The 22984-nt window shown below is 53.8% G+C and overlaps 1 protein-coding gene across 7 annotated transcripts in view; it reads right to left on the reverse strand.

Moving 5' to 3' along the window:
• Positions 1-22984, reverse strand: part of GRIK5 (glutamate ionotropic receptor kainate type subunit 5) — a 58093-nt gene that overhangs the window by 11431 nt on the left and 23678 nt on the right. For 6 of the 7 annotated variants that reach the window (XM_042919322.1, XM_042919323.1, XM_042919321.1 and 3 more), the window contains 4 exons: positions 21782-21985; positions 7602-7718; positions 7296-7405; positions 6703-6876 (listed from right to left, as the gene is read on the reverse strand). In XM_042919322.1, coding sequence (XP_042775256.1) covers positions 6703-6876; positions 7296-7405; positions 7602-7718; positions 21782-21985 — 605 coding nt within the window. The remainder of the gene's footprint in view (positions 1-6702; positions 6877-7295; positions 7406-7601; positions 7719-21781; positions 21986-22984) is intronic. The other variant, XM_042919319.1, reaches the window with a different exon arrangement.

Raw genomic sequence — 22984 nt, forward strand, 5'->3', positions numbered from 1 at the left:
AGTATGCTATTGAAGTATGCTTCAATGGTAGACATGAAACAGAATCCTAAATATCTCAATAAATCCAAAAGAAGGTAGGAAAAGAGGGAAAAAGGAATCAAAAGAGATGGAACAAATTACAAATAAATAGCAAGTTGGCAGATTTAAACCCAACTGTTACAGTAATTACATTAAAGGTAAATGGTCCCAACCAAGGGCTGGCAAACGATGGCCCACAGGCCAAATCTGTCTTGCTATCGGCTTTTGCCCAGCCCGCAGGCTAAGAATGGTTTTCACATTTTTAAATATTTAAAAAGAAATTGAAGAGTATTACTTCAAGACACGTGACATATAAAATTCTATTTTCAGTATCAATGTCCATAAATAAAGTTTTATTGGAACACAGCCACACTCATTCATTTATGTATCGTCTATGGCTGCTTTCACAATACAGTCAGAGCTGATTAGTTGTGACAGAGACCGGATGGCCAACAAAGCCTAAACTATATACTATTTGGCCCAATACTGACAAAGTTTGCCAACCCCTGCTCCAAGACCTAAGTACATTTTGCCTATAAGAAACCCACTTTAGGGGTGCCTGGATGGTTCAGTGGGATAAGCGTCTGGCTCTTTTTTTTTTTTAATAACATTTATTTATTATTGAGAGACAGAGAGAGACAGAGCATGAGCATGGGAGGGGCAGAGAGAGGAGACACAGAGTCCGAAGCAGGCTCCAGGCTCTGTGCAAACAGCTCAGAGGGGCTCGAACCCACAAACTGCGAGATCATGACCTGAGCCAAAGTCGGATGCTTAACCGACTGAGCCTCCCCGGAGCCCCATCTGACTCTTGATTTCAGCTCAGATCATGATATTGTGGTTCGTGGGATTAAGCCTCTCATCGGGCTTTGTGCTAAGTGTGGAGCCTGCTTGGGATTTTCTCTCTGTCTCTCTCTCTCTGCCCCTCCTCTGCTGTGTGCACCCAGGCACCTGCTGGCTCACTCTCTCTCAAGATAAATATAAATAAACTAAACAAACAAAAAAAAGAAACCACTTTAAATATAATGATCTGGGGCATCTGGGTGGCTCAGTCAGTGAAGAGTCTGACTCTTGATTTCAGCTCAGGTCATGATCTCATGGTTTGTGGGTTTGAGCCCTGCATTAGGCTCTGTAATGACAGTGCAGAGCCTGCTTAGAATTCTTTCTTTCTCTCACTTTCCCTCTCCCCCTCCCCCACTCATGTGCCCTCTCTCTCTCCCCCTAAAAAATATACATACATACATACATACATACATACATACATACATACATAAAATGATCCAGGTAGGTTGGAAGTGAAGGGATGGGAAAAGATATGCTACACCAACACTAAGCACGAAGAAGCTGGGGTAGCTATGTTAATATCAAATACAAGTAACTTCACAGCAGGCATATTACCAGGAATAAAGAGGGGGCATTATACAATGACAAAGGGATCAATTCATCAAGACAACATAACAATCCTAAACATTTATGTACCTAATTACAGAGCTTCAACATTCATGAAGCAAAAACTGTTAGAACTGAAAAGAGAAATAGACACAATTTCTCCACAATTACAGGTGGAGATTGCAACACCCCTCTCTCAATAATTGATAGAACAGGCAGACAGAAAATCGGTATGGATATAGAAGCCTTGAACAACGCTATCAACCTACTGGCCCTAATTGCCATTTATAGCACACTGCGCCCACTGACAGCACGTTCTATGCAAATGCACACAGAACACTTACCAGGATAGACCATATGCTGAGCCATGAAACAAGTCTCAATAAATTTCAAAGGATGAAAATCCTACAGAGAATATTCTGACCACAACGGAACTGAACAAGAAATCAATAACAGAAAGATCTCTGGAAAATCCCCAAATCCTGGGTCTATCACTGCCTAGCTGTGTGACTGTGGACTCACCTGTGAGCTAAGACAGTCACAGGCTGCCCCTCACAGGGCTGTGGGAAGAGTGAGCCACATCTGACACAGAAGGAGCACCGTGCGTGTGTGCGCTCACTATCTTGGTGACTTGGGAGAAGAGGCACCCACTGGCCTTGCGATGGAGCCCAAGAGCAACCACTTGTCTTACCCTGACCCTTTCTGGCCTCCTGCCTGGCAGGTGAGCGTGGCCGGGCTCCCTGCAGATAGTCCAGATCTGTGGGCCATGAAGACAGGGAGGGGCTGGGAGAGCCTCCCAGACCCACTCACCCCCTCCAGCAGATAGTAACAAACACGGCAGCTAACCTTTGCCGAGCACGCATGTACAGCGCTGTGCTAGGCCCTGGGGTGGGGTGGAATAGAGGACAGAGGGATGAATAATATAGCCTCCAGCAAAAGAAAATCAAAACCCGACACGCAAAGACCCAGGGTCTGACCCAACTCTCCAGAAACCAAGTCCCTTCAAACCCACTGCAAGGGCCAATGTCATTCACTCAAGACAAAACTGTTCAGTGCCTAATACATAGCAGGTACCACCTTGACCCCAAGGATACAGCGTGGCTGACTGGTGATAATGACTGGGCAGGGGCGGCGGGGGGGGCGCTCACGGGGACAGAGCAGGGGGACACAGATGGGGAGCCTGAATTGGAAGCAAGGATGTGCACTCCATTTTGGACAAGCTATTTTGGGGATGCCTGTAGAGCACACATGGGGAGGGTCTGGAGGTGAGGACTTGGTAAGCATCAGTTACAAAATGCAAGGGGAACCAGGGCTGGATGAGAAGGCCTCGGAGCGTACAGAGTGGTGGCCCCCCGGCAGGGAGAGCCCCCTGGGAGGCGTGTGAGGAAGACGCGTGGTTAGGTGTTGGGCACTCTAGTGGCTCCTGGTGTTGTTGGGTGGGGCAGGTGTCCAGCAATGCAGTCCAGTCTAAACAACAGGGAAAATCCAGAACCTGACTCTGACCCTCACTCCTTGGTAGACAAAAGCCAAAAAAATGTCTGCATGGTTAAAACAGAAACCGAAATTTCTAGAAACGCGTGCATTGTTCAGATTGAGGAACAACCAGATGTTCTTGTGTTTGAAAGTTTGCCAAGAACCCCTCACCGGTTTGGAGCTCAGGCCTCTGACACAGCAGCCCTGCTCACGGTATCTGAGTCACCGAATCAAGACTCTTGGAACAATTGTGTTAGTAAATCGCCACGTGCATGGTGATTTGTGTTTGTGCAAACACACTCATTTACCGAATAGCTCAAATCGTCATGTCTCAGGTGTCCACATGATTCTATTAAATGGTCTCCCTTCTCGTAATTTCCAATGTACCCATTACAAGCGAATGCAGCCACCTGACTCCCGCGTTCTGTCTTCTAGCACAGCCCCGCCCAAGCATTTATGCATCACTATCCTATTACTCTATCATAGATCACTCCCCTTTTCCCCTTTTGTATTGCGATTAGGGCGTATTACCGATTTGTTTCAAATCACATGTGTACGTAGGTGTGTAAGGAGATATATTACCCTTGAATTTCATCAGGGTAGGAAAGCAGATGTTATAAGATGTTTGTCGTAAAATGAGGGCGCTGGGTCTGCAGGCACTGTCACGTCACTGGTGTGGAATGAGGAGCTCCTTGTGAGAGACGGCGAGGGTGGTCACCACCACCCCCGCCCCCCCGCCCCTGCGAAATGAAACAGAGGATCCAAAGCGGGAGGAGGGAACCAGAGGGCCACTACAGCCTGGAAGCAAGGAGTTTCTAGAAGGAGGGTGGCCTATATGCATGTACTGGATGCGTCAGTAAGGGGGTCCTATGTGACCCTGGTGGGGCCAGGGGAGGGAGAGCCAAGCTGCTGGCTAGATCTGAGGTTGCCAGGAGGACTCTGAGGACAGGACGCCTTAAGGAGGAGTTGAGGAAAACAGCAAAAGAGTGGCTGAAGACATGGCCTAGGAGCCTACCTGAGGTGGATGGACCTGAAAGTACGCAGGGTTCAGGGAACAGGAAAGAGGGAGCCCCAACGACTACTTTGCGAGAGTGACCAAGGAGGAGCCCGAGAGGATGGGGCCGAGGTCAGGCATAACCTCAAAAACATGGATTTTGAAGGGCGCCTGGGTGGCTCAGTCATTTGAGTGTCTGACTTTGGCTCAGGTCATGACCTTGTAGTTCGAGCCCCACATCGGGCTCTGCGCGGTCATTGTGGAGCCCACTCTGTATCCTCTGTCCCCCCTCTCTCTCTGCCCTTCCCCCACTCACGCTCTCTCTCAAAATAATTAATTAATTAATAAAAGAAAACACACACACACATTGGTTTTGAGGCAGAGCTGTCCTGAATGATGACGAGCCCTTGGGTGTGCCTGTAGGAGGCTGGGACCCCAATGCACACTGAAGATGAGGGGCTCAGGAGGTGGGTTCAGGGCCCTCCGGCAACCAAGTCCCCTAGGATACTGGCCCCAGACTGCCGAGTCACCGTGCTGGGGTCACATTTGAAAACTAACAAACATCTGTTGAAACATCCACTCACCGAGCGAATGTGTGAGAGTGAAGACGAGAGTGAGCTTGGGGTCAAAGTCTCCAGTGAGAGGGGGCGTGACTGGGAGCTTCCAGGGTGACGGTGATGGGCACAGGCGGAGAACGCCCAGCTGAAGAGGTCCCTGACCCAGGAGCAGAAGGGACGGCCTGCAGAGAGGAGGCCACCGGTCCGCCACCTGGCCTGAGGATGTGGCCGTCTCTGTCACATCAGGTCTCTGGCCTGTCTGGAATGTTCCTCCCTCTCCTGGGCGTGGACACCTCTGTTTTAGCCTTTAGGACTCAGCCTAGGTGTCCCCTCCTCAAAGGGGCTTCCCGGAGTGACCACGTTCCCTGCTGTTCTCTCTCACTGTGCCCTGTTTGTTTCATTTAGTAGTTTGCATGCATGTTGATAGGTGTGTGACATCGACAATGTCGGTAGGTTGCAGCTGGGGTATGTGGGAGGCAGAAGAAAGCTCCTCCTCTCGCCCTGCCCCCAGAGATGTCTACATCCTAAGCCCTGGAACTCATGAGGTATTGTCCCCTTATAGGGTAAAAAGATCTTTGCAGAAATGATCAAGTTAAGGAATGTGAGTTAGGGGAGATTATCCTGGATTATCTGGGTGGGCCCAGTAGTATCACAAGAGTTCTTATAAGTGGAAGAAGGAGGTTAGAGCCACAGAGAGAGAAACGAGGATGCAATGCTACTGGCTTTAAAGACAGAGAAAGAGGCCACAAGCCAAGGAGTACAGGTGGCTTCTAAAAGTTCAAACAGGCAAAGAAATGGATTCTGCCCTGGGCCTCCAGAAGGACCCAGCCCTGCCAAAACCTGGACTTTAGCCCAGTGAGATTTCCGATTTCTCACCTCCAGACCCATATGATGTTTATGGGTTTATGTTGTTTGAAGCCACTAAGCCTGTGTAACCTGTTGCAGCAGCGATCAGAAACTAATACAGGGTATGTAACACTTGAAATGATGCCATTCCCAAAAAATGTCATCGAGACCCAAAAGGGTCAAAGACAGTGGGCCAAGCGAACTGCCGACAACTTGCTCTGTGGTAGTTCGTCCCACTCAGTTGGGACAGAAAAACCTGCACCCATTCAAGGTTAGTCGGGAACAAGTTTTGAATGAGACAATGTCTTTGGGATTCACTTGTTCCTGGAACAAAATGGGACGTTCCTGTGTCTGTTTATTTGCTTAGCTATTTATTCTGGGTTCCTCTGCCTCTCGAGGCCGGATTCTTCACCTGAGTGCCTGGCACAAGGAGGGGCCTGAGAAGCATCTGGTGAATGACTGTCGATGCGTGAATTCTAACTGACAGGGAGGAGGGGAGGAAGAAACGCTCTCCCAGAAGGGCCTGGGGAGGAGGCTGGGCTCAGGTGGCGCCGGCGTGAGTGGCCCCGGGGAGAGAGCCCGCTCGGCCTAGCCCTGCCTCGGGAGGAGTACGAGGTCTCAGCCCTCTCATGCGTAAGACCAGGAAGATGCTGGCCTATCCGGTGCTCCTGAATTTTCAAGAAGAGTGAGAAGTCTGGATTTGTGAGTGGATTTGCCCAATTTTTAAATGTTGCTAACTAATTCAAATGTTTAAAAAACCTGGGTGGCTCAGTCAGTTAAATGTCCAACTTCAGCTCAGGTCATGAGCTTGTGAGTTCAAGCCCCGTGTCAGGCTCTGTGCTGACAGCTTGGAGCCTGGAGCCTGCTTCGGATTCTGTGTCTCCCTCTGTCTTTCTGCCCCTCCCCGGCTCTCTCTCTCTTTCAAAAATAAACAAATATTTAAAAAACCGTGGTCCAGACACAAGTTGACAGTGTCTGGTCTCTGACATGTGACTTCTTGGAGCTTGTGATGGGGGCTAAATAGGCTCTGTCCAGGTTCCTGGGGTCCCCAAGGGACTCCCCAAGGAGTATGTGTCCCTGGACCGTGCAGGCTGCCACAAGTCTCTGTGACTGCCTGCGCGGGTACGAGTCAGCAATAGCCATGCGTATGCTGTTCCAATTATAATTCTCACGTCAGAAGTACTTTTCTGCAACAGCCCAACTGAATCCTGCGGCATGGGGATTTTTATCCCCAGTTTTCAGATGAGACTGAGGCATGGAGAGAAGATGTGGCCTACGCAAGGTCATACGGCTAGTAGTGGGCAGAGCTGGGGCTCAGCTCTCTCCACCCCATTCCCCGCCACACAGTTGCCGGAGGGGGACCAGAATCCTCCCAGGCTTGGAAGGGGCCCTCCCCACCCAGGTTGGGACAGACAGAAGGCCTCTTACCAGACTCCGCTGACGCAGCGTGTGGACAGCGCCCGGGGCATGATCTCCGAGCCTTGTTGCATGAAGCCCCCTACAGGGAACCAGAGGCTGTTGCCCAACGTGTACTGGTTCTCCAGGATGTGGGGGCGTGCCCGCAGGCACGGGTGTGGGTTATACCACTCGTAGGGGCTCAGCCTGTGAAGAGACACGGGGGCGAGGGGTGGATGGAGCCAAGGTAGAGAAAAAAAGGAGAAAAACAGAGGAAAGCGACAAAGACACCATGATGTGAAAAGATGGGGGGGGGGGGGGGCAGTGAGAAAAAGGAGGGAAAAGAGAGACAGAAACAGAAAGAGATACACACAGAGGGAAGAGGAAGAAAGAAACACAGAGAGAGACACACACAGAAAAGGCAGAAAGAGATGTATAGAGAGACACAGAAGGAGAAATAGAGAGACAGAGAGAGAGGGAGAGAGAGAGAGAGAGAGAGAGAGAGAGAGAAAATGGAAGTGGGGGGGAGGGGAGAGGCCCAGACAGAATGTGCAGGTCAGTCACGGAGGCCCCAGCCCATGCCTCTTCCCCGCCTCCTTTTCACGGGCAGCAGGCAGTGGACTCACCTGGCGGCCAGGAACAGGACGCAGCTGACGGCCAGGTAGGCGAGAAGCATGAAGAGCCACACGGCAGGGGAGAAGGGGTCCAGGAAGGAGAAGTAGCCAGGCTTGCGGCCCTGTGGGGGGAGGGAGTGAGGCCCGGAGCCACCCTGACCTCAGTTGCATCCCCAACCCCCGCCTCGCCAGGCGCCCATGAGCCCGAGTGGCCCATCAAGGTCCAGCCCGCAGCCTCTGCTGCCCTTGGGGACACAGGTGTCGTGCCCACCACCAGGCTCCTGCCCCACAGCCTCCGCGTCTCCAGGGGAGCCCTACCATGTGCACTCGGTAGAGGATGCTGATCCCCAGGGTCATGAAGGGTTTGGAGAAGTCGATGACCTTCTCCCGCTCGGCTGTGATGGTGAATGCGGCCACAGCCAGGTCTGCTTTCTGCTGGAGGGGAAGCAGGGCGGGGGCAGAGGGGTGGGCCAGGGAGACAGACGGGCAGTTAGGGAGAAACGCCCCAAGAGACCTCTCGAGAGAGAGATCAGCAGAAGCTGAGAGACCGGCAAAGAGAAAAGATGAAGACAGAGGGGCCAGGAGCCTACACCAGGTCCAGAATGGCACCTTGGGCCCAAAACTGGCCCACCAATGGCCCAGGCCTGGGTACCGAATTTTAGTGCAAACAAATAAAATTCCTCACAGCATCTGCCGGAAGAGGCTCCCGAGGCCTCTTCCCGGCCCAGCCGCCCCTCCCCATCCTGTCAAGTTCATTGCTAAGGCCTTGCTTTAACAACACCCCCCACCGACCCACATATCTCCCACCTCCCCCACCACCCAGGTCCTGGAGACAGCCTGGCATTGGTGTTGAGACACCCGGATGGTGACCCGTTCAGGGCCCTTGTCAGACCTTGGCAACTCGGAGCACGTACTATGTACCGACTCTGCACCAGGCTCCACACTAGGTAACACTTTCTATAGATTACCTTGAATCCTCCTTCCAACAGCTCCCAGAGGGCCACTGCTAGCCCCATTTTATAGATGGAGAAACTGAGTCTCAGAGAGGCAAAGGTACCAGTCAGCAAAGGCAGGAGCTGGGGACCTTAACGCAGAGGTGGGACCTCTACTCTCCTGCCACCGGCAGGCACTGGCGACCTACGTGTGTGCATGAAGGCGCCCCCCAGACACAGGACCAGCGCCCAGCCCGACGGAGGGAATGACCTTGGGGGGAGCTGCACGTGGTTTCGAGTGGGGGAGGGGCGCCAGGGGTCCGGGTCTGAGGTGGCGAGGGTGGGGAGCCGGTGGGGTGGGACGCGCAGAAGGGTTTGGGTTAGGGTCTGGCTGGCACGCCCAGAAACCCTGATCCGAAAGGCTCACTTTGCTCCGGCTCAAGAGGACTCGGCCGGCCTTCAGCTGTGGGCTGGACACAAGACTGGGGAAAAACCCAGCGCTCCGCACACCCTCCCCGCCACACAGACATACACACGCATGGCACCCGTGAGCACTGCGCACGGTCACGTCTCTGCCACCACTGACGTGTGCACACCACACCACGTCCACACACACGTGCTAAGACACAGGCTGACCCAGGGACGCACCACCCACACAGGTGCAGGCGGACAGACTCATGCCCTGTCCACAGTGCGGGGAGGGGCGGAGACACACGGCGGAAGGGCCTCCCCGGGAGGCGCGGGGCACACACTGGCACACGCGGCCCTCACATGCGTACATACATGACGGAGCAGGCAAGGCAGGGCGCTGGGAAGGGCCCGGTGCGGGAATGGGGAGCCCCGGCTCTGCCCTGAGTTCGCTGGGTGACCTCGGGCAGGGGCTTCCACGTCTCGGGGCCTCAGTTTGATCATCTGCAAAATGGGGATGAGGGTTGGGCAAGATGTCTCACACGGCTCTCCTGGTCCTGGGATTGGGACCCGGCTCCCAGGATATCCCTTCCAGGCATACTGACTCTCCCCCAGGCCTCAACCAGGCCCCAGAATTGACTCCAAATTCAAGCAGAGACCACCCGCAGGGCGGAAATAAGAGCAGAGGTCCCAGGAGACTGGCCTAGGAGGAGACACACACTCACCCAGGAGGGGCTGAGACTGGGCACACACGAGGTAATACAGGTCTGGACAGAACTGGGGCAGGGAGGGAGATGGCACCAGCTTCAGGGCGACTTGAGGGCAGGGAGAGGGCACAGCCCCAGAGCAGAGAGGCGGCGAAGTGTGGCAGGGGCCCAAAACCTGGCTGGATTGGGGGAATTCCTCGATGGAGACAGTAAGGAGCATTTTGCCCCTCCTTATGCACTTGCCACTCTTCTGACTAATATGTGAACTGCCAGGAACAACGTGAGCTCACACAGGAATCCTATTACTTATAGGTGCCCATGGGAGGTGTGCCCTGGGAGGGCCCTCCACGGGGGCCCGAGTCTCCATTTCAGAAGGCAGGAGGCAGTGGCTTCTCAGATGGGCTCAGGAGGGCACTGCTGGTCCCTGGGTCAGATGCCAGGACCCCACCTCCTCCCTAACGGGCTCCCAGCTCCTTTCTGTCCCATCCCTTGCTCTGTTCCCTAGCCTCCTCACCCACTTGGAGACCTCACCTAAGGCTCACACCAAGGCCAAACCTGCTCCTTCCCTTTCCCAAATTCTCCACATCTCCTCTAGCAGCAAGAGTAGTAGTTCTGCTGCAAAACACAACTCAGATCTGTCCACTTCTCTCCATCCCCCCCTCCAGGCCCCCACCATCGACGTCTGTTTCCTGACAACCTCATTAGCCAGCTCACCAGCCCCCCAGCCACCACTCAGAACACCACAGTCCAAGGGGTGCCTGGGTGGCTCCGTCGGTTAGGCGTCTGACTTCGGCTCAGGTCATGATCTTGCGGTTTGTGAGTTCAAGCTCTGTGTCTGGTTCTGTGCTGACAGCTCAGATTCCGATTCTGTGTCTCCGCCCTTCTCTGCCCCTCCCATGCTCATGCTCCGTCTCTCTCTGTCTCTCGATAATAAATAAATGTTCAACAAATTAAAAAAAAAAAAGAAAAAAGAATACCACAGTCCAAAGGGAAAGTCCCATTTAAAACTCTTGGGTGGCTTCACACTGCACCTAAAATAAAGCCCTTTTCCAGCCAAGAGGCCCCAGGTGACGTGAGACCCACCTGCATGCTGGCCTCACCTCATGCCCTTTCCCCTCACCCACTCGGTTCCAGCTACAATGGCTGCCTTTTGTTCTTCAAAATGCAGTTTCATTCCCCTCCTCAGGGCCTTTGCATGTGCTCTGTAGCTCTTCCTCAATATTCGAGGCTTAGTTCATACCTCACTCTTTCAGCCCTCCCCATAGTGGCATCCAGATCGCACTCACCTCCACCCCGGGTCCTCTTTCTCATATTACCCATTACCCTGGGTTTTTTTTTTAAATGTTTATTTATTTTAGAGAGAGAAAGACAGATTGAGCACGCAGAGGAGGGACAGAGAGAGACAGAGGATCTGAAGCAGGCTGTGCACTATCAGCGCACAGCCTGACTCGGGACTTGAACTCGCGAACCATGAGATCATGACCCGAGCGGAAGTTGGACGCTTAACCGACTGAGCCACCCAGGTGTCCCCATTACCCTGCTCTATATCCTGCTTAGCACTAGTGAAGATGACCCTGCCATTTGCTTATTAACGGACTGTCTTTCCTACTAAATTACAAGCTCCTTGCCTATCTGGTTAGGCACAACCTACACGGAGCTTCCCAACAAATACTGATGGAGCTTGGCCAAGCCTCGCCTCTCTGGACGGCACCCAGGGCTGCTAAAGTTCCCACCATATCCCTGGGCCTCTGGCTCCCTCTCGCGCCAGCTGCTCTCTGGCCTCTGCATCCCTGAATACACCACTTCCTCCGCCCGAGGCACCCCACTCTGCCCTGCAGAACTGGACCCACCCACTCCTACAGGGTCCCCTTGCTCCCTCCCTCCTCTGCGGCACCTTCTATGGGCTCCCCACATGCCAGACCCCCCTTGATCTATCACAGCATTGAGCTCTGTTTGGAAAAGATCTGTTTGCTTTTCGGCTTCTGCTACCAAACCTGCAAAAGCAGGGCCAGCTGGATGCATCGTTGTCTCCTCTGCTGAGAGCCTGGGAATGTCACCCCTCCTCAGGGAGCCTCCCAGAGCCTCCCAAACAGAGATAGCTCTCCTTCCGTGTTTCATGGAGCCGCACATGGGTCTAAAGGCTCACACTTACACAGCACGTACCCCATGGCCACCATTTTGGGGTGTCCCCTCCCCACAATAGTCCCCAGAGGGACCCTGTCCTCCCCACCATTGAAGAAACAGAGACATAGTAAGGGTAAGTACCTGGATGTAGCTGACCCCAGGATTCAGAACTGGTCCCCCTCTGAGGAGTGTCACCTGTCCGCTGTCCCCACCCTCCATGGCCGGGGGCATCTCAGGACAGGGTCCAGGTGTGCAACTCCTCTCTGGTCCCGGGGAGCTCAGGAGATGGGTGCTTTGCAAATGACTAGAGTGAGCAGGTCCTTGAACTTCTTGTGAACACACAGCAAACTCGGCCCCCACCCTGTCCCCAGCGTTGTCCCAGGCTTCTGCCTGGGGTCCCCTTCACACCCCCCACTTCTGTCCCAAGCTGTCCTGATTCTGCTCCCCTAACACCTCTGGAATCGCTTCCCTCCTCCTGCCCAGATGCCAGCATCTCAGGACTGGAAAGTCCAGCCAACGGCTCAAGGGACCCCAGAAACTACAGCCTGGTCACAGCACTCCTGCTTAAACCCAGCAACAACTCTCATTCTCCTTCCTCTGCCATCCAAACTCCTCACCCGGGCCCCTGAGGCCCTGCCCCACCCAGCCCCTCACTACCTCACCGGCCTCACCCCCTGCTATATTTTGAATGTTTGTGTTCCCCCCACAAATTCACATGTTGGAATCTTAACCCCTAACATGATGGTGTGAGGAGGTGGGGCCTTTAGGAGGTGAGGGGGGCACGAGGGTGGAGTCAGTGCCCTTATCCCATTCCATCCAGAGAGCTCCCTCGCCCCTTCCACCATACGAGGCGCCGCAAGATGGCTATGAGCCAGGAAGAGGGCCTTCACCAGACATCAACTCCGCCAGCACTTTGATCTAGGACTGCTCAGCCTCCCAAACTGGCAGAAATAAATGTCTGTTGTTTACAAGCCACCCCATCCGTGGTATCCCGTGACAGGAGCGCAGACTTAGACACCCACCATCTTGCTCCGTGTACCCCCCGCGGCAGCCACTCTGCCCATTCTGTCTGTCCATCCATTCATTTGCCTACTTGACAGATGTTTGCAGAACACCCACCACCGACCAAGCACGATTCCAGCTTGGGGAATCCAGCAGTGAATGTAAACCAATAACGTCAGGTGCTATGAAGACAAAGCAGGGCAACGTGATCGAACCTGCTGGGAGACGCTGGTTTGGATGCACTCCCCACCGCGGGGAGGTCTGGAGTACAAATGTGGAGGAAGTGTGGGGTGAGGCCCGAGAAGAACTAGGGAGAGAGTTCCAGGCTGAGGGACAAGCACATATAGCCCCCGAGATGGGAAGGGACTTGCAGTGTCCAGGGTGGCCAGAGCCCCCGGGAGGGGCCAGCAATGCAGCAGAGCAGGGAACAGAGCCCTGCTGGGCCGGCCAGGCATGGGATGGAGGCCGGATGCTACTCCAAGGGCAACAGAGGACGTCACATCAGAGGGTGTGAGCAGGCGGATGACGTGATCTGGTCACCGTGAGAACAGACCACAGGGGCGAGAGTGGAAGTGGGCGTCTTGGGGGGCTAAGGAAGTCCGTGGAGATACTTGGGGTGGGGCTAGGTGGTCAGATCTGGGTTTCATTCTGGAGGACAGACCCATCCTTAAACTGCAAGCTCCTTCTAAGGTCCTCTCAGAGCCTTTGGAACCTCCTTTCCTACCTCTTCCTCCTCACCCTCAATTTCCTAGCACAGTCACTGATTTCCTAAAGAAGATTTTCCTCCACAAGGGGATCCTGACATTTAATCTCTGGAATGAAATCCGGAAAAATCCAAAGGATGAGCCACCTGTAGAAATGATGGGATAGATAGGGCTGTCTAAATGCCCACAGGCCAACCAACCAAAGCATTCGTGACTGTCCCCCAGCCCCAAAAGCCCTCTATCCCAGCTGTTTCTGTTTTGCCATCAGCTCTCTGTCAGACTCTGCCAATAGGGGGCGATAGCGGGACGCTGCAAGGCTGGAGGAAGACGGGACCTGCCTGCTCCTTTGGGCTTGCTCTCAGTGGATCCTCCCAGGGCAGCATTTAATCCAGTTTGTGGCTTCCCTGCATTTGTAGAACCGGCCTCACCGGCCTCACCAAGCCCCATTCGGGGAAGCCAGAGCCAGCCAGCAAGCACCTGCCTCTTAAGCTTCCAGTAGTTTCGGTTCTTCTCTCTCAAAAAGAGTTCCTTCAGAACTAGGAAAGCAGCCATTTCCCGCCTTGCAACCTCCATGACACCTGGAGAGCAAGGGTGTGCAAACTGCGGCCCTCAGGCCAAGTCCGGTCCATCTGCCTGATTTTGTGAATAAAGTTTTATTGGAACACTCCCGGGCCCAACTGTTTAGGTACTTATTGCCTATGACTGCTTTCCATCCAGCACAAGAGTTGAGTAGTTGTGACAGTATGGTCTGAAAGCCAAAAAGACTTCCTATCTGGCCCTTGACAGGAAAAAGTTTGCTGAGGCCTGCCTTGGAATTCAACTTTTACCCTCGTAGTTACCTAGTTAACAACTTGGTTCCTAGTGAGTGACTCTCTGGGACAACCTGTGTCCTGGGAGGACCCTGACTGACGCAGAAATGACGACAACCAGGTCACGAGAGCACTCGGGCCACAGGGTCACGCACCGTTCAGTCTCGAGGAGGGCCCAGTAACGAGCACTTTCTCAAAAGGAGAACAGTTAGTCTGCAGAAGAGGGCACAATCCGCTCCCAAACCCCAGAGCTCTGCACCGTGAGTCACCTCTAGGTGCCAGTGTCCCTATTTGCCACCAGCACTCTGCACGTCCCTGATCTGCTGGGTCATCAGGGCCAGGTGGTAGATCAGCTTGCACACAGCTGGCACCTGCAGAGGTCTCCGCGTGCTCTGGGCCTCCCTCAAAATGAAAAGCCGTGTGGGTTTCTAGTAAATGGGCTGAACCAGCACATAACTTATCCCCAAATCCCCAAGCCCCACCCGACGTCACCAGTACCAGACAAACAGCACCCCCTCCTCAGAAGTCTGAGTTTCTGCTCCGTGGGGCCCTTTGTCTGAGTTTCTAAGTGTTAATCTTTCCAACTTCTTCCCCTGTCCCCTTAGGCCCTCAGGACAGTGGCTGCTTCCTGCCACCCCGTGATCCCTTAGTTCGCTTGCTACCCTTCCAGTTATCTGGTTAACAACTTTACATTCAGGTAACAATTCTTTACACCAAATCCTCTCTGTTCAAGTAGCTGTTGTGATTCCATTCAAGTACCTGGTGCTATTTTTGTCTCCAGATTGGATCCTGACCGGCTGATGTCAACAGCACGTTTACTGCCAACCCCCTTAAATGCGATTTCTTGCTCACGAGATCTGATCGGCGTTAATGTTGCCAGTGGAGCGGACCAGCGTGGCCCCGGGTGCACTGTCAACATCAAGTTTTCTGTGGCCTATGTGATGGCAGAAAGCAAGGAAACAGGTATCACCCGGCGGCAAGACTGAAGACTCCTGGTGGACCTCAGAAAGCGTTATGGAGAAAAAAAGCATTTGCCAGGTCAGTACCTCACACCAGCTGCCAAGGGCTGTGTTGACTTCCTCCAGCAAAGCTACTTAATTTGGTCCGGCCACCGCAATCGGAGTCACCGCCTGATTACGTTTACAATAACCCACAGTCCTTGTCCAAGATCCATCTGCCTTCCGCACAGGCCGAACCGGCCAGTTGACTGGGGATGAGATCACTACCTCTGCTTCTTTCAAGCCGTTAATGGCGGCACTAATCTCTGTAATTCCCCCAAAGGACGCAGAATTGCTTTTGGATTACTATCCTGGGAAGGACGGGGAATTCTAGGGGCTTCCACTTGGTTCTTTTACGGTAACGGCCCCGACTCCACGGGTCAGCGAGCCAGTGTGGGATTCTGCTGGCTGCAATTATACGAGTGGGACCACGGAAAACACAGGGTGGGTCTGAGGACCTATCGGACCCATTCTGAGTGGAGCTGGGGGCTCAGACTCCATCTATCACCTGACCACATAAGGCCTGCTGCGGTCCACCAGGAAAAATCAAAGTGATCCGCCATCTATAAAAATGATGGTGGGGGACACCTGAGTGGCTCAGTCGGTTAAGGGTCTGACTTCGGCTCAGGTCATGATCTCGCGGTTTGTGAGTTCGAGCCCCGCGTCAGGCTCTGTGCTGACGGCTCAGAGCCTGGAGCCTGCTTCAGATTCTGTGTCTCCCTCTCTCTGCCCCTCCCCGGCTCACACAGCTCGCTCTTTCTCTCTCAAAAGTAATAAACGTTAAAAACTTTAATTAATTAATTAAAATGACAGCAGGCAGTGGGGCAGGGGTGGGGGTTGTCTATCTAAAAGCCAATCACAACCCTCTGTGGGAGGGGGAGCCTGTATAGAAACTGCTGTAAGCTTTTCCGGAAAGCGGCTGGATAATATAGAACAAAAGCCATACGAAGGGACCTCCTCTTTTACCTAGTCATTCTATTCAGAGAATCAGTTCTAATCAGCTGCAATGCAAACCGTGCTTGGGTGCATAAAGACAAATAAAAATACCTGAAAACAACTAAATACAAAAAAAAAAAATGCTTCGCTAAATCACAGTCTATCCACACGGGGATTAGTATACAGCTATGTAACACTCTGTTTAGGTTGAAGCATTTAGGTATTATTTTTGGCCTTTCTGATCGGCAGAGGTTTTTGGGGTTTTTTTGTTGTTGTTGTTTTTAAAGATTGATAATACCTCTTGTTGGCAAAAGTGTGGGAAATCTGACATTCTCGTGCCCTTCTGGTGGGAATACAAATTGGCGGAACGTTTTCGAACATCCATCTGGCAGTCTCCGCTTAAACAACATCGTTCACGCTCTCTGACCCGGCTCTTCCGCTGTTTGGAGTTTATCCTCCAGGAAGACACCCACAGATCCACAGCCCAGTTGATGGTGGCATTGTCTACACTAGCAAAAACTGGAAACCACCCAAACAGGGGATGAGTTAAATAATTCATGCTCAGCTGCACAATGAAATCCGTATTTCTCCTCTTGAATTTCAGAGAGTCACCTCCAACAACCCATGTCCAGAGACAACTCTTATTTCCCCAAATCCACCAAACAGCTCCTCCCACGTCCTCCCCAGGGGGGAAACCAGACTCACCACCCACCCAGCTGCTTAGGCCACATCCCGCAGTCACCCTTGACTCTTTCCCTCGTGAGCACACCCAACATGGCCAGCACTGGAGTATAAGCCACCTTCTTTCTGCCTTCTGAACCCTCCAGTGGACTTCTAAATGGACCATCCTGGGTCTACTCTTCTCCCATTATGCTCTTTCTCAAGAGAGCAGCCGGAGTGATCATTTTTAAATGATTCGAAAATTAAGGTCATACGTCCGTACAATGGAACATTATTCAGCCCTACACGGGAATATGGTCCTGATCCATGCTACAACGCGGATGAACCTTGAATACGTGGCGCTGAGTGAAAGAAGCCACACAAAAAAGGCCACATATTGGATGACTCCATTTACATGAAATATTTAGAATAAGTAAATCCAGGGAGACAGAGAGATTGGTGGCAGGGGTTAGCAGACTGGTGGTTGTTGGGAGCTGGGGAAAGGGGGATGGGAGCTGACTGCTTCATGGGTATGGGGTTTTCTCTGGGGGTCACAAAAATGTCTCAGCACTAGGTAGAGGTGGTGGTTGTACAACATTGTGAATATACTAAATGCCGCTGAGTTATACACGTTAACGTGGTTCATTTTACATGCTATGAATTTTACCTCAACAAATAAAGCAGAAACAAATGAGATCACGTCACATTTCCTGCGTAAATCCTTCCACTGGCTTCACACACAACGAAAATAACATCCAGGGGACACCCGGGTGGCTCAGTCGGTTAAGCGCCTAAGTCTTGACTCTCAGGTCATGATCTCACAGCTCGCGAGTTTGAGCCCCACATCAGGCTCTGCACTGACAGCACAGAGCCTGCTTGGAATTCTCTGTCTCCCTGTCTCTCTGGCCTTCCCTTGCTCGCACGTGTGCGCACACGCTCTCTCTCTCAAAAATAAATATCAAAAGGAAGAAGAGAAGAAAACAGAAAATAACATCCAAACTCCTTACCCGCAAGGCCCCGCGATGCAGGCTCTGCTCTGGGACCTCTCCCTCACCCACTCCCCACAAGACTCTGTGACAGCAGTAATTTAATCTCCATTTCAAGAGAGGACACTGAGTTCAGAGAGGCGACCTGTTGCGCGGGGATCACGTGGGCGCCTGAGGCTGGCTCCGCCTGACTTGTAACTAGCTCCTGGCCGTAGGGGGTCTCTGCGGAGGCCACCCCGACCGTCCCTCAGGATGGGGCACTCACTGCCCCAGCTGCCAAGGGTGCTGGTGGCTGATCCCTCTCAGCTCTGTGGGTGGAAGAGCTTCCTCGCCCAAGGCACTGACCCTCCCTGAGGACAGCCCCTTCCAATGACGGGCCGGTGGGGCATATAAAGTCCTGGCCCCTCACTTCGGGGCTGTCTTTGAGGCCATTCCGGCTCCAGAGCTCCAGCTCCCCCGCCACAGGGCCAGTCGTAACTGCAGAGTCTTAACTCTGCCCAGGCCGGCTCCTTCACTCCCTCACAAGGCTGGTTTCCAAGGGGGCCTCCTGCCTGCTAATCTCCACATCAGAGTCTGCTTCCCTGGACCAACCTAAGATATCTGCTTTGCCCTTGAGGGCGGGGCCTGTGGGCACAGACTTTATGGTGTGGGGCACTATGGCTACAACGTGTGAGTGACAGGTCAGACTGGCATTGTAGAAGATCCTAGTGGGGGACAAACCAGAAGGGAGAGAGCTGGGAGGCCAAGAGGCCAGTGAGGAGGCTGGTCCGAGGGGCCGGGGCCTGAACTCACGGCCACGACAGCGAGGACAGGGAGAAGGCCAATTCCAGCAGTGGCCACTGGGTGGAATAAACGGACCGGAATTCAAGACCGGCCTGGGGACAGGTGGGGTGACTGGGAAGATTCCGGTGCCCCGGGCTGGCTTCCATCTGGAAGTCACTCATCAGTTCTGGGCCAGCCTGTTGGGGGCCAGCCCTGGCTCTGCCGGTCACTAGCCGTGTGGCCTAGACATGGGACCTTGGTGCCTCGCTTTCCATTAGAGAAAACTGGGCTGAGACCAGGCCCTCCTCATGGGGTGGGGTTAATACAGTTCAGAAAGCCAGCGTGAGTGGGCATCATCCTGTCCACTCTGAGCTTTCCAGGTACCTGCTGGGTGTCTGGGAAGGACCTGAGGTCGGAGGCACCTGGCTGCAGCCCCGTGGGAGGGGAGGGCGGTGTGGAAATCCCTTCGCCTCTGAGCCCCAGAGCAGCAGTGGGAGGACAGTGATTGTTAGGATCATCAAGTAACACTTGAAAAGCCTCCGGCGTGTGGTGTGGCGTCAACAAAGGCTGCTGCTGTGGCTGCAGCCGGGAGAACCCAAGTACCGCACGAGTCTCCGTGTACTCGGCCATCCCACGGCAGGCAGGCAGCCGAGCCTCTGCAGGGCCAAGCCCCGCCCACCCTTCGTGTTCCCAGCCTGCTCCTCCTCCAGTGTTCTCTCCCTAAATGTCACCGCCGTCACCCAGCTGCCCAGCAACGGAGAGGCTCAGTCCTCTCTCCTACGTCCCCCGCCCCAGGCAGTCACCAAGCCCTCCCCCTGTCCCCCCTTTGCCATCCCCCTCCCCCCCTGCAGGCCATCCTGCTGACCCTCCAGCCCAAGTGATTCGGCTTCCTCACTTGAGCCAGTTGAAATCTTGGGGACACAAACCAGGAGCCTCCTACTGACGGCCCAACTCTTAACCTGCTCGGTAAGAGCAAGGCCGGGCCTGGCCACTGTATCCCCAGGGTACAGCACAGGCCTGGCACACAGTAGGCCCAGGTATATGCTAGCTGGTTTGAGAACAAACACGTGAATGTATGCACGTGCTGGCCAGGCTGGTAGGAAGAACATTAATAAGATATAGAATAGAAGGGTGCCTAGGTGGCTCAGTCGGTTGAACGTCCAACTTCAGCTCTGGTCATAATCTCACGGTTGGTGAGTTCGAGCCCCACATCGGGCTCTGTGCTGACAGCTCAGAGCCTGGAGCCTGCTTCAGATTCTGTGTCTCCCTCTCTCTCTGCCTTCCCCCGCTTGCGCGCACGCGCTCTCTCTCTCTCTCAAAAATAAAATAAACATAAAAAATTTAAAAAGAAAAAGAATACAGAATAGAGCACATGCTTATAGTAGCCACTACCTGCCAGGCCCTATTCTAAGCCCCAGGAATAACTCGTTTCATGCTTGTGACAGCTGTGCGTACTAGTGACTATTATTTCCTCAATTATACTGTTGAAGAAATGATGTTACAGAGAAGTTGAGTAACTTCCCCGAGGTCACACAGCTAATAGGCCGCAAAGCCACGATTCAAACAGGACTCAGGACCACAATCACAGCATCCCATCAGAAAAGCTCCTGGCCTCTGTCTTATGCTTGCCCCAGATGACACCATCAGACCAAAGCCTCCTCCCCTCAGGTAGGCCTGAGGCACTGGGGGTTAAGTCAGGGGCTAGTCTCCTAGAATCTGCTTATTTCTGGGGACACCGATGAATGAATGGTTCTGAGCCTACAAGACTGAGGACCAGGATGTGGAAATGGAGGTCATGGGGAAGCAGGCCAGTCTGGTGGGAGCTGGGCCACCAGCTCTCCTTGCCCCGTCTTCTCAGTTTCTGGCCTCAGGCCCTTCAAACCCACCCAGGACAGAAGCTTTCAAACAGGCTAGCAGCTGTGGGGCGGTGCCTCGGGCCTGCCCCTGGGGTGAGGCGGGGAGAGACCTAGCCACCAGGACTCCAGGGACACCCCCACTCTGCCTCCACCAGAGTTATTCGGCTTTGTCCAAGGGTTCTGACAGTGCTTTCAATTGGGAAAAAAGGTTCTGCAGTCAAAACAGCTTTTGAAAATCAGTGCCCTGAGGAATAAATGCCCTTGTTAAGCAAAGTGGCCTTCTCAAGTCTACCCTGGTGACATTCAGGGGTTTGGATGCAGTGAATTATGGGATGGAGGAGACAGGAGGGTGAGGATCCTGGACGTCCTCAGCCAAGTCCAATGTCAAAGCTTCCGTGACTATTCGTGGCCACAGGTCCCTGCTCTGTGCACCTGCCCTAGGCGAGCCGCAAGCCTGGGGCCTGTCTTCCAGGACACAGTCCTGCCCCCAGGCGTTCACCTACATGGTTTCTCCTGCCTAGAATAAATACAAGGAGGGACCACATATTGAGTCCCCCTGCCTCTGACAAACAACACGTGCGGTACTGTCCGTTTCCCAAAACCCTCATGACAGACCCATGAGGCCTCCTTATCCCCATCCTAGGCAGGGAAAAACAGAGGTTCAGGAAAGAGGGACAACTCACCTGAGGATTCAAACCCAGACTGGTCTGACTCCAACAAAATACTCTTTCCACGGCACCCTTGCCTACCACCTCCCACACCCCTGCCTCTCTCCCCTCCTCCCCTTCATCCAAATCCCACCCACACTCAAGGCCCTTCCAGGGGAGCCCATTCTCTCTCACCCTGACTCCCCTTCTATAAATGCCATTTCCTCTTCTCTGAACACATTCCCTTCTTCCCATATCCCCTCACCTTGCTGACTGCCTCACACACCTTGGGAATCTGCTTGGGTGTCACCTCTTCTGGGAAGGCCTCCCTGGATGCCTGGCTGAGTCGGAAGCCTCCTCTGGGTCCCTTCTCTGAATTTTCTCCATCACAGCCCCAAAGGCTGTCTTGTGGTCATTTGCGTTCCTGCATCCTAAGGACACCCTAAGCTTTTGCGAGCAGGGTCCAGGCAGGTCCACTGTGCTTACTGCTATAGCCTACGCCCAGCATGGTGCAAGGCACACAGTAGGTGCTCAATAAATGAGTTCAACAGGCAGCCCCGATGTCTGCCATGTGTGAGGCCCTCCCAGCAGGTGCGGGGCACAGTGCACCAGCCAGCGCTACCCCTGTCCTCCTGGCCCAGCCCCGCCTCCTGTAGGAAGCCTCTCTCGACCTCCTCAGTCTTTGTCCGATTCCAGCTCCATGTCTCTTTCTGTTCACCCAAAACATCTCTGAGAGCCAGCTAAGCCAAGGTGGCGTTAGGGGAGCATCTGGCAAGGCAAAGCAGGCCACTGGAGGTGACACATCGCCTCTCATCCCCCACACCGCGCCTGCCCCATGGTGCTCACCAGGCACAGCAACACGGCGCACCCCTTGTTAGGCGCTAGGCTGGCTGAAGTGCCACTGGCTGGTGGCCTCCCCACACCCACCTGGGCCACGCCCCCTTCCCCAGACCCGGCCCGGCCGTACCCGGTTGATGAGCTCGCCGACCATGCCCGTCCAGGAGCCGTTGGGCTCGGGCGCCCCGTACAGCCCGTCTTCCACCAGCCGTAGGCGGTAGCGGAAGCGCAGCAGCTCAGCCAGCTCCCGCAGCATGTCCACGCAGAAGCCCTCGAAGCGCTCGTTCCCGGACAGGGCCTGGAAGTTTGGCCGCCGCATGACATACGGGTTCTCCTGGGAAGCAGCAGAGGAGCGAGGTCAGGGCCCGGGCGTCCAGGGGCTGCTGGGGGAGCGCGGATCAGGAATCCACCGCGCTGCGGGATGGAGTCACCGCATCCGTTCCTTGCGCACAAACGCTCAGGGTGCGGAGTGGGCCTGGAAGCTAGGGCCACAGACGCTGGGGGCTTCCCCTCTGGCAGATCACGGGGAGCTGTTTTAATCTCCACCAGCCAACCTGATGCTCAATCGTCTCAAACTCAAATGCCTACCAGGGGAGGCGCGTTAGTAACCTAAGAGTGAATCACACTGTTGGGAGATTATGCCAAACTGGAACAGGGGCTTTCAGATTTCTGACTAGGACCTCACAGTAAGAAATACATTTTACCTTCCAATGCGAGCCACACGTGCGTGCGTGCACACAGGCACTTAAATAGACTTTGTTCCTTGAAATGGTCCACACCCTTAGTGACTAAGGGCAGCACACCCTGATTATTTTCTGTCCTGCTCTACCTCGCTTTCCTACACGACCAGTAGCGACCCACTGAACTGACTTGATGAGCTCGCACGGGATCAGAGGGCCACCAGGACTTAGCTCTAGCCGACACCACCACCACCACCACCAGGGAAGCAGGCCTGAGATGCCAGATGGCCCAATGTCAAGAATGTTGGAAACCTCGGCTGTTTGGTAAAACGTCCTGATTATAAAGGTTAACAACCACACACGTTCAAATACCAATCCTTGTGATGCTTTGCAGGCTAAACAAATAACCTGGGACTGTGCAGAGGTTTGCTACCTTGATGCTTATTTCTGAGGGGTTCCAGCAAACCTTACTGACCCCCAATGCACCAAATAAGCACAAAGGCAGAGGAAATGTGCCAAAGGGCTAGTAAGACGAGGCACATGAAGATGATGTCAGCAAAAAGGGAATCTTATCTTGACACGGTTATTGTCTGAACGGGTGTTTGTATAGTGTCACTTCAGACTTAGGCACAAAGGAAGTTACGACTCAGGAC

Source organism: Panthera leo, chromosome E2 (assembly GCF_018350215.1).
Source record: "Panthera leo isolate Ple1 chromosome E2, P.leo_Ple1_pat1.1, whole genome shotgun sequence".
In the NCBI taxonomy this organism is placed as follows: domain Eukaryota; kingdom Metazoa; phylum Chordata; class Mammalia; order Carnivora; family Felidae; genus Panthera; species Panthera leo.